Source organism: Hyposmocoma kahamanoa, unplaced genomic scaffold, assembly GCF_003589595.1.
Source record: "Hyposmocoma kahamanoa isolate Upper Pololo Valley unplaced genomic scaffold, ASM358959v1 98933, whole genome shotgun sequence".
NCBI lineage: Eukaryota > Metazoa > Arthropoda > Insecta > Lepidoptera > Cosmopterigidae > Hyposmocoma > Hyposmocoma kahamanoa.
The window spans coordinates 1,494-13,887 of record NW_020655727.1 but is presented as its reverse complement, the minus strand read 5'-3'; the positions used below and the strand labels follow the sequence as shown (position 1 = coordinate 13,887).

The 12,394-nt window shown below is 35.4% G+C and overlaps 1 protein-coding gene across 1 annotated transcript; it reads right to left on the bottom strand.

Moving 5' to 3' along the window:
- Positions 1-934: 934 nt before the first annotated feature.
- Positions 935-12,168, bottom strand: LOC113238935. The gene is made up of 2 exons (XM_026475784.1): positions 10,909-12,168; positions 935-2,316 (listed from the first exon to the last, which is right to left on the bottom strand). The coding sequence occupies exons 1-2, from the start codon at positions 12,085-12,087 to the stop codon at positions 2,158-2,160; spliced, it is 1,338 nt and encodes a 445-aa protein (XP_026331569.1). The 5' UTR covers positions 12,088-12,168; the 3' UTR covers positions 935-2,157.
- Between the last annotated feature and the right edge of the window lie 226 nt (positions 12,169-12,394).

Sequence of the window (12,394 nt, the reverse complement as noted above, 5' to 3'; positions counted from 1 at the left end):
GATTATGTGAAGGGTTTTTCATCAAGGGCGGCTAGATTTTGATAGTTCTATCTGATCTACTCGCCCTTAATGGAAAACCCTTTATTTATAACGCAATTATGTGCTTGCATACTTAATAAAGGCATTTTTCTTTGAATATATGTATTTTCACTGGATTGTGCCACATTATAGGGATCGAAGGAAGAATACGGTATGAGCTTTGATGCTTCATATGGGTGCATCACATTTGTAATTTGTTAGATGCAGACATCTTTTCATTTGTGCCTTTTGTGTTTTATGTCGATTTTGCTCAGGCGGGTGTGCGTTTGCGTGCTTGTGTGTCATAGAGTCATAGAGCATTTCATATATTTGTTTCCGTATTCATTTGTAGGTAAAAAACCCCCACTTTAAGGAAATTAATAAATCTTTTAAAATTATTATTCAAACAATTTTATTTCAAATCAAACATACAGTAATCGTTTAACTAAATGAAGTAGCGGACCTGTTTAGAGTTCCATTAAACTCCTAAAAGTAGCGGATTAATATGATAAGTAATCATAATAGAAATCGTAATACGCGGAGTATACCGGGTTGTTTTTAAAATCCCAACAACCTTACACGACTATGTTACTGACATAAACAACAAGTTTTAGTAGCTGTAGAGCTCCTCACCTATTCCTGCCGATAAGCAGAATAATGTGAGCATTACTGCGTTCCGGTTCAGAAGGGTAAGGGTGCTGGTGAAATTATAGGCACATGGGACTTGTCAACTTGTCTAAGATCTTTGATTTAAAGCGATTTAAAGCTTTGAGCAAATGCAACTGTCATGGACAGGCGTGTCACTTACCATCAGGCGCACGATTGTTCGTGCTGTTGCTTGCTGTTATTTAAAAAAAACAACAATTTTAGTTTCATTACTTTTTACAAAACGCAATATATTTGCTAAAGTTTTTGTTGTACTATCCGACATTTTTTATGTCGCTGGAATGCTCGAGCATTTTTCGTTGACGTTTGACGTCACACTGCGCCTGCCTTCACGCCACTTCCCGCGTCGCCAAGTGTCGTCGACGGCAGCTGCGGAATTCTCGCGAATGCCCATTCTCGAGCACGCGCGAGAATTCCGCGGAAGACGCGCGACTTTATTCTTGCCTCGTATCTAGTTTGTAAGTTATGCAATTGACCATAAAGTTCATTGTGCCGTTCCGCCGCAATGTAGGCTATAGCGTCGTGCCCGTATCCCCCTACCCTCGTCCTGCGTTTTGCACACACTTATTACAGTTTAGAGCACGAAAGTAAAATCTGATGAATAATTAAAAGTCTAGGAGCAAAAGTTGTTGTTTATGACGTTAGTAATTAAAGTCTTGCGAGGTTGTTATTGTTTTACAAATAACCCTATATTTACCTAAATTTAAGCAACACATATAGAGTGAACAATACCTCTCTCTGAAATCGCGGAATTATTACATTATTTTTTTGTATTTACTAGGGTATTTAGAACTAAAGTTTTGTAATTGTTTTCAATTCTTGCTTTTTCTTTTTAATTGTTCCAGAATTTCAGAGAGAGGTATTATTCACTTTATATGTGTAACTTGAAGTTTAGGTATATATATACTCTGTTTCGATCTCTGGTCAAACAAAATACAGACAAAATAATTATTTCTAAAACTATTTTAACTTACGAAACTAATAGCTATAGAATAGTTAGGGATATTTCCGGATTGGAAATTAGTGACATAGGGTGCCTTCAGTTAGAGGCTTATAAAAGCGGTAACGTGGCTCCACTGTGGTGCTGCAGTCGCGCCAGTAGCGCAAATGTCGTGAACAATGACAGAACAATGTATTATCTCTAATATAAATGACACGTTCTGGCAAATGGACGATTTGGTTTCTTTGGGAAACAATTACTGTCAAATAAATAATAGACAGTACTTGACAAAATTAAAAAACAAATATGAAGCTTATTTCATTTCGTCCTTTAATTTGATCGAGTGTTACTTAATTGAACGTAATTGTTTCGGACAGATGTTGGAGAACGAGTGTACCGGGCCTTGTGCGAAATGTGTTTGATAACGCCCTGCGTCCGCATAGATGTCTAGTACATTATCACGCTGCAGTGTCACAATGCGACAATTGCCCAGGAAATTCGAAGTTTTCAGTACACCGTCTCGTTATCTTGCATTAAACATTAAACCAGTGTAGAGCGCGATCGCTGTCAGGTGTGAATGGAAATTCCCGTTGGGCCGGGCGACGTCTCCTGTGTTCAGGAGTCTTAACACAGACCCTGCCGATACGTACTTGGTCACCGGGACATTCGTCAATTAGCAGCGTTTTCTTATACTGTGAATAGTTAAAATTACGTTAACAAGAAGTTGGTGAGGTGATTTAAGCTTTTTACGTCGCTTTTGATCTTGATTTCGCAGCCTTATTATAATAAAGTCTGACTTGATTATACGTCAAAAGGGCTTTTAATACAAACTTCATGAAACAAATATTGCATTTCTATGAAATTTTATAACACAAAAATGTTATTGATTAATTTGGTTTATAAAATATTTAAACTAACGATACGTGATTTTTCCATGTTACTAATAATAGAATCTTGGAATGGGTAAATTATTCGCCTTAGTCGAATTCAAGCATATTATGCCAGAACTACTCGGAACCATTCATCATGTCCATACAACGAGTATATAACCAGAAATAGAGACGAAAATCCGTCTCTGGCAACTCTTCAGGCAGATGGGCCTTTTAAATATCAACTCTCGTTTGCGCTGAAATCACAAATTAGAAAGCTGAAATAGTACAGTGCCTACAACTGACCTGTGTGTACGTCTCCGTATATTCCAAAAAATATTCTGTATTTATTGTAATAAAGATAATATCTTTAACAATGCCGTGCTGTTCTATTCGGTGGTATGGGAAAAACAGCAAAACATCTAATTACAAAATAAACGGAATCATATTTCATCGGTTATTAAATATGTAATTTTTCAATTTTCTATACGGGAAACTGAACCCAAATCACTAAAAAAATAAATAGAAAAAAAAATTTCTAATGCTTTTTTTTTCTTTATCTAAAGGCATTGACGTACTACACGTGTCACAGGTACCGGCAACCATTTGAACATTGGCCTATGCGCAGAAAATATGCATTTTGGATCTGTTTGGTGGTAGGGTACGGGTAGGGACGGGGGGAGTATCGTATCAAGTGCGTGATTGGTAGTACATCGCGCATATGTTCTAGTTTCTCACGAAATGTAACGTGGTTTGGTATGTAAACACGAGTTAGTGCAAACAAAAACTGCTACCATGTTTACCAGACCTTGCATTACCATCAAGTGCGTTCTTATGGCATGATGTGAAACGTTTAGTTTACACAGATTACGAGTGTCGAAGAACTGATCGCAAAAAACCGTCTCTGGTTTCTTTCTGCTTTCTCTGTTTTGAAGAATGTGCTAAGTTGAAACGAAACTCTGCATATCTGTGGCTGGTTTCGGAACAGAGCCTGCCACCAGCTGTGGAGCTAGGTACTTCTAGCACTACTTCCACGTAATCTAAAGTTGGTAAAATACCAGATCTAAGTTACAAAAAAAGTTGTTTTCAGTCAACTTTTCTAACTAATGTAAATAATTAGTAAATTATAACAATATAATACATAAACGTAATTCAAAAAAATTGCTAAATAAGCGATCGAGAAAGATTACGTATCGCCCGGTGAAGCGAGTGGCGTTTTGTTGGTCACTGCCCTCCGCGGTGAATATTTTACAAAACTTTACTAGGTACAATTAGCCAGAATATTGAACAGAATGTATTTTTTAAATATTTTTAGATTTAGCATTATTCCTATTATTAACTTCTTAAATATGGAGATAATGCAAATCAACACACTGTATACATACACTGAGTTTAGCAGTATGAGTATAAAATACAAATAAGAAACATGTTTTAAAGTTTTTCATATGAATTTAATATACATAATCAAATCCACCTGTCGTTGTGTGTGTACGACTAAAAATTGATTTCGATACTAATACTGACAGCCAAAACACGTGTAAAGAATACAATAACGCAATTGGTAATCATTTGAACGTAGCGTTAGTCGTAACATTCACAATACAAACATTTTTGGCAAAATTTTACGTACTTTCACAATCTACCGATAAAATTGTCGACAACAACTACACGACTATTTAAAATTTTACGAAAACTGGCAACCCTGTAAATGTCATTTTACTCCACCTTAAAAAAAGACAGACAATAGCAGACGCTCCTCGCACGCCCAGCCGGCCCTGATGGGTTTGCGAGCAACAGGCCGTGCGTGTTACCAGACAAAATGGCGGAAGATAAAGTTAAAATGTTGGAATTTAATTAACGGTTGATTTAGGGCACACTGGTGCGAACACAGGACTGCGTGCGTCTAATGGCAATCAATATTGCATACTTTTAAAACAAAATGAATTGAAAAATTGTAGCAATTTGCCAAATATTCACGGATGTGCTCTATACTTCGCCAAAATTATGTAAATGAACATGGACTAAGTTACTAGTAAGATGTATTACATCTTCACAGTACAAGTTTATCCCGGCTTACAAACATGCAGGGATTTTTATTCTTCATCGAAATGTTTAGCAATAGATTTTGTGAAATGGCATTTTCAATTATTACTTTAAAACACAAATATGAAAGTGTTATAAAACATATTTACAGTACAACTGTTTTTTACATAATCGTTCTTTGACAAAATTAACTAAATATCATTTTGTAGTAGTAACGGAAACTACTTTGTCTTTGTTTGAAACGAAACCGCGGTTTATTTCACGAAAACTTTATAATTTTAATAAAATTGTATACTCGCATCTATTTTAAACAAGTTTTGTGAACGAAATTGTGTTGGGCAAAAGTATGTCTTTTACTCTAAAATTTAATTAACATTTTACTAAAAACAAAAACAAAAAGCAAAAATTTGGTCTTAATTAATTTCTCCCTTGCCATATCTAATATTGTAATTTTTTTTAATTTTTCAGTGTGTTTAACTTTTGTTTGCAGATCTTTATTTTGGTTTTTAACGACTTTTTTGCCGTTGCGCCATCTATTACCTGTGACTAGAGATTTCGCTATAATAATTGTAAATGTTTATTGAATATCAAAATTTTTTACTATCTATCGGCGACTCGTCGCGACGCTTCGACTCTGCGCAAGTGTGTGTTGAGCCAACACTTTGAACTAAAATTTTTGTAACATTTACAAAAACCACCTTTTTATTTTAACCGACTTCCAAAAAGGAGGAGGTTCTCAAATCGACTGTATGTTTTTTTTGTATGTATGTTACGCGATAACTCCGGTATTTGTGAACCGATTGTCATGATTCTTTTTTTGTTGGAAAGGGGGTACTTCCATAGTGGTCCCATTTCATTTTGAAGAAAATCATCCACCTCTAAGGGTGGCTGTTCACGCATGAAGATTCATTTTTATAAATAGCGCCTAAATTTTACTAAGGAGCAATTATTTTAATGGTTGATTTTGCTATTTATCCAATTCAAGGCGTTTCTCTCTCCATATACTTTGAGTAGTGAGAACCGATTTTTATTATCTAATTTGTTATTTTAAAATCACGTAACAGGCAACAACTCATATTAGTTCCGTCACGCACCGCTAGATGGCATTGGCGTCGAAAGAGCAAATTCTGCATCGCGGTGAGTTAAGATAAGAGTTAAGATTTTCCCTCGCGCAACGACTACTGGCGGCGATACGAGCATTAAGGAATCCACCTTACTACGCATCTAGCTCTGCTTTCTTATTTGAAACTACGCTTTAGATCATTATAGTGGACCAATTGTACCTCAATACGCTTCTTGCGCTGTTTCCTTTCGAAACTGTGCTTTAGAACGTTGCACTAGTTGTTGCACCCTGTGCCGCTTCCTAATTGGAACGTGTTTACGGATCCTTGACTACGTGTTGATTAGGGGGAGTCCTTTGCCACTGTACCTCCGACGCTGTATGTACTGTTGAACCACCGTAATACAGATTACACATAACATGTATGTAATTAAACCACCATATTGAAGAAAACCTGGTTTCCCTCTGTCACCTCAATAAGAACATATTTATTTTATATATTTTTATAACCTATTTATTTATTTACAGTTATTATAATATTTGTATAATAATAAAAAAGTTTTACACTTGGTAACATTCTTTTTTATGAAACATTGGCGACAAGTTAGTACGGGTCTTTAAAAATCAACCTTCGCGCTATCTGACGTAAGGTTTAAATTTAAGTGAATATTCGATCATAACTCCATCATTAGCGGGTTACCGGCGAGCCATTTGTACCAATGTATGATACCGGACTTTTGCGACCGTGTGCGTGAATTTTGATGTACGCGTGTAGGTTTTATGGATGAACTGAAAGTCTAAAAATACCGGCTTATTCGGGCTGTGATTGGTTAATAAGATCAGTCATGAAGCTCCGTATTATCAAGGACAGGTTACTTACTACACGTTTATTAATGAATATTTTGAGTAAAGTTTTTAAGTAGTGGGGTATGCGCGCTGTCTCGTACAGTGTTTTGATTATACGGAATAGAAAATTTTAGGCAAGCCGGTGGGAATCTAGTGATATGGACGCCTCGCCTCTGTTATGTATACCACCCACATGCTACCAATACGATAAGAAGAAGTGTGATCACAATGAAATGGAAATCATAGTCGTCACCAAATAAGAGGCCAAATTTGACAGCTAACGAAGGTATGTAACTTTGAATGCGATCAATGAAACAATAAACAAACAATTATTAGCATAATTGAGTTAAAAAAATATATAAATTTTATTGAAACATTATAATAATATGACAAAACATATTTGAAGTACTATTTTGGCACGAATTCCAAAATAAAATGCAATTTTGAGTTACTCCGAAACGTCCTGAAAGCAGTTACGTCCTCGGGCTATTTTTTTTAAATAATAGTGTTGTAAGAAATGAATCGCCGAATTTCACCGAGTCACTTCGATTTCTCGGAAAAAATATTGACTTATTAAATATTAGGGGTTAAAGTATGAAATTGCCGTTTTATTGCAATAGGTTCTTTGAATTTTCATAGAATCTTCATGGTTTGAGGTTTTCGAATGAAACTTTTTTCAAATGGTTTCTGTGATTTTTTTTTTTTTAATTTGAAACATTTGAATATCGACTTTCAATTGTTTTTGTTATTCAATTTAGACAAGAAAGATGGATACTGCGAAAATTCGAGTGATTTTTGAATACGAGTTCCGACGCGGAACTAACGCGGCAGAAACAGCCCGCAATATCAATGCTGCGTTTGGAGAGGGGTCTACTAATGAACGCACCGTGCGATTTTGGTTTAAACGCTTTCGTGATGGAAATTTCGACTTAAAGAACGAGCCACGAGGAAGACCGCCCACACAGGTGAATAACGATGAATTAAGAGAGATAGTGGAAGCCGATCCTAGTCAAACTACCCAGGAATTAGCGGCATGGTTTAACGTTACCTTACCCACAATATTGACTCACTTGCGTCAAATCAATAAAATAAAAAAATACGAAAAATGGGTGCCTCATGATTAGACTGATCTGCAGAAAGAAACGCGTGTTGAAACTTGTGTTGCCTTGTTGAACCGGTACAGAAATGAAGGAATATTGGATCGAATAGTAACATGTGATGAAAAGTGGATTCTTTATGATAACCGGAAAAGAAAAATGCAATGGCTGACCCCAGGTCAAATGCCACAACAGTGTCCTAAAGCAAAACTTATCAAAAAAAAGGTAATGGTAACTGTTTGGTGGTCTCAGCATGGTGTTATTCACTATAGTTTTCTCCGATCTGGTCAAGCAATAACGGCAGATGTCTATTGTGCCGAACTCCGAACCATGTTGACAAAACTAGCAGTAAAACAGCCCCGACTCATGAATCGATCTTCACCATTATTGCTCCACGACAACGCGAGACCTCACACAGCACGAGAAACCATTTTGACCCTTCAGGAACTGCAGTTAGAAACCATTCGTCATCCTCCGTATTCACCAGACCTTGCTCCAACGGACTACCATTTTTTTCGTGATTTGGACAATTATCTACGTGACAAGAAGTTTTCTTCCCAGGAGGCAGTACAAAATGCTTTCACACAGTTTGTGCAGCCTAGATCGTCGGAGTTCTATCGCAAAGGCATTAATAACCTTCCCATTAGATGGCAGCAATGTATAGATAATAATGGCAACTATTTTGATTAAATAAATTTGTTAAAAATTTAAAAAATAAACAATTTAGATTTTCAGTACAAATCGGCAATTTCATACTTTAACCCCTATTATTAAAACAAAAATGTATAAAAATAGGTGTATTTTAAATAATTATGTAGATTACATAATTATCTCTCTGACTACACCTATTGCAAATAAATTTATAATGTATCAAACTCAGAATAATAACGCATAGAATGATAGTTTCATAAAAAACGAACTGTCTCAAGTGAAGCAAAAACCAAATTCATGTAGGCGTAAGCAACTTGTAACTACGCTCGTCGGCACGCACACAAATATACAAATAATGATGCCATGGAATAACATTTTCCTCAAAAGTGGGGAAATTGTATCTTGCTTAACTCATCGTTAAGTTAGAGGTGCCGACAGATTTGCTCGATTTTGTCGATCGTTACTGTCGATCAGGTGCCTACAGATACGCGCGATTTTGTCGATCGACACTGTACTGTTGATCGACAACGTCAAGTGACGAATTTTCAAAAATTTATTTTTGGTAATCCATATGGAAAAAGCATTTATATCTGAATACACGAAGGCGGACACGACTTTTCTCATTTCTAAATCCAAGATGGAGGACACGACTTTTGAAATAAATGCAATATGGGTAACATTTTCGAGGTATTTGGGGGTGCTCATTACGAATATGGCACTTATTTCTAAATCCAAGATGGTGGGCACGATTTTTCATATAATGGCAAGTTGGGGATCGTTTTCGAGGTATTTGGGCGTGCTCATTAGGAATATAGCACTTATTTCTAAATCCAAGATGGCGGACATGACTTTTCAAATAATAGGAAGTTGGGTGTCGTTTTCGAGGTATTTGGGTGTGCTCATTAAGAACATGGCACTAATTTCTAAATCCAAGATGGCGGGCACGATTTTTCGAATAATGGCAAGTTGGGTGTCGTTTTCAAGGTATTAGGGGCTGCTCATTCCGAATATAGCACATATTTCTAAATCCAAGATGGCGAAGAATTGGAAGAAGAAGAATTAGAAGTCTTGTCCGCCATCTTGTACTCAGATATACATGCCATTTCCTTATGGTTTACCAAAAATACATTTTTGAAAATTGTTGTCAACCATCTTGGATTTAGAAATTAATGCTACATTCGTAATAAGCACTCTAAAACTCCTCGAAAACGTCTATAATTCTCAATCCTTACTGTCGATCGACAATGTCGAGCAAATCTGTAGGCACCTTATTAAATACTACCCAATTTTTATTTAACTCATATATGAACAAAAACCTACATGCGAGTTTAAGTGCGACTATCGAATTTGAATATATAAATAGCGTATGTTTACATGAAAAGTACACGATAACAATTAAGAACATGAACCTGAAAGTTATTTATACACGATTTTGGAGAACTGACGATGACTTTTTAGTCGGTGTTAGTTTCCTGAAATAATTTTAGTTAAGAACTTTTGAGTCTGGGCAAGACAATTTTTTTAAATGAGTGTATGATGAACAAGAATAATGATTTTTCACATGAAACTAATGAAGGCAAATACTGAATATATTTCGTAAAAATAGCTAATGTAAATTCCCTACAATGTTGTTGCGGAGATGTACATTTGTAGAAATTTTGCAACCGTCGCGATATTGCCTATTCTCAAAAAATTACGTAATATAATTATTTTGAAACAGAATAGCAAAATGGGGAGAAAAAACCCGTTACTTTGCAACATTTGCGTATCTTGTTGCAACGAAATTAATTTTCTGTTTTAGTGAATATTTACATAAAAATACAAGTTGAAACGCGTTACTTCCTTGTGGAATGTGATTTTAGTGTCTATTTTATATTTGTCTGATCTATTTTTAAACCCAATTACCGCACATTTCGTCATTTTTAGCAAAAATTTTTGAGTTGCTCGCGGTGCAGCTTGACCTTGAGAACGGACAGCCCGCTCGCTCGTGTGAGCCCATAGGGCGCCCTACAATTTGCCTCACTTAGCGTGTGCGGGCTAGGCTTCTAAGGTATCAAATTTAAAAGAGCCCAGTACTCATAGCCAGATTTGTATTTCTTTTCCTTTTTGAATTGAAAATTTATGAAATCCTTGGTTTCTTGGTAATTTAATCTTTTTATGTAGTCTTATCGATGAATTTACTTATTTACACTAAATTCTACCGTATATTAATATGAATAAACCATATATGAATATTATAAAATAAAAGTTAAAAGTGCCGACGACGTCACACGGCTACATTTTAGCTATATTCTGCGACACAGTTCCGTGTTCGAATAGTTATATTGTGCACACGCACATACGCACACACTCATTACCCCACACTAGGGAAACCCTGCATCGCGGGTGCCATGGACACACACAGACAACCACAAATTACATTCAAACTCACGAGACAAATAAATGCAATTATTTCTCCCGGCCGGCCCAGGAATCGAACCCGGAACCTCTGCGGGCAGACAAGCATGGTTGGCGTTCGGAGACAGTTATTTACCTTCTCCGAAATGCAATTTAATCATCACAATGTTTTCTTGCACCGTTAACGAGGATGATAATTTGTATTATAATTAATTAATGTAAGTTTGTGGTGCAGGTAACTCGGTGGGAATCGAACCCAAGACCACCAACATTTCAGGCAGGTATTCTCCTACTAAGCTATAATTTGATGGTTTATCTTACCGTCCAAAAGTTCCATATAGGATTATGCGGCAAAATTGGACTTGTATTCTTTAGTTTGTTCTCTTGCACAGTGATGTCTTTCTGAAGGGGCAGTACGTCTGAGAGAGGTAAAGAAATCATATTGTCAACATCAATATTTTGAGCCCTTAGATGAACGGTTTTGTCTACTAAATCAAACAAATTTCCATGTAAATTCTCTAACTCTTGGACAATAACAGATACTTTATCTTTGATAATATTTTTTTGTCTTTTGTCTTGTAATAAATGTGTCATTTGTTGTATGTCTTTTAGAAATCTTGCACCTTGTTCTTCTATAGACATTCTTATGTTCTCTTGTTTTTTATTAATATTTTGAGATTCTTTTTTTTCTTTAGGATTCTTTTTTCGATTATTTTTGTGTATTGGACCATTTATGTCGTATATTTTAATATCCTGTTCAGATTCATCATTTTCTTTTTTTTCTTTAGGCTTTAGGTAATTTACATCTCGATTACTGTTGAGTAGTGGACCATTTATGTTGTATACTATAATATCCTGTTCAGATTCATCATTTTCTTTTTTTTCTTTAGGCTCTAGGTAATGTAAATCTCGATTAGTGTGTATTGGACCATTTATATCGTATATTGTAATATCCTTTTCAAATTCATCATTTTCTTGTTTTTCTTTAGGCTTTAGGTAATGTAAATCTCGATTGCTGTTGTGCACTGGACCATTTATGTTGTATATTATAAAATCCTGTTCAGATTCATCATTTTCTTTTTTTTCTTTAGGCTCTAGGTAATGTAAATCTCGATTAGTGTGTATTGGACCATTTATATCGTATATTGTAATATCCTGTTCAGATTCATCATTTTCGTTTTTTTCTTTAGGCTTTAGGTAGTGTAAATCTCGATTACTGTTGGGTACAGGACCATTTATGTCGTAAATTTTAATATCCTGTTTAGATTCATCATTTTCGAATGAAGAAAGATCAAATGAATCACTCGATACGCTGGGATTTGTTTCTCGTTTCGCCATCTTTTTGACTTTGTGAATTTTAACCAAAGGTTTGAAATATGTTTCAGATTTCTTGTCATATTCGAAATCAGGTGTTATTTGAGCGGATGGAACGATTCTTTTGGCTAGTATTCTCCTTATTCCCAAGGGATGTTTCCCATCAGGATACTTGCTTTTGTTCATATTTAATATGTTTTTGACATTGTATTCTATATCGCCATAATTCTGTACAAATTTCAATAGTTCTTTAGGGTTGTAACCACTAGGTTCATCATTTTGTAAAAAAACTTTTTTGCCTTTTTCAAGTATCCTAAAAAGTCTTGGTTTCACATTTGGTATCCCGTAAGAATTGTTAATAAAAAGTACACAAATTAAAGTTTTTATTGTTTTATTCAAAAACATTGCGACTATGAACTGTTTGAATTATCCAAATAGCAATATGAAGTATTTGTTTAGTAATTAATGCATGAAATCAAGCGTGAAATTGATA

Coding starts and splice junctions, on each gene's coding strand:
- LOC113238935 (XM_026475784.1), bottom strand. CDS start 12,087: ATGAACAAAAGCAAGTATCCTGATGGGAAACATCCCTTGGGAATAAGG. Junction 2,317..10,908: donor CTATATGGAACTTTTGGACG/GTAAGATAAACC, acceptor AACTATTCACAG/TATAAGAAAACGCTGCTAAT.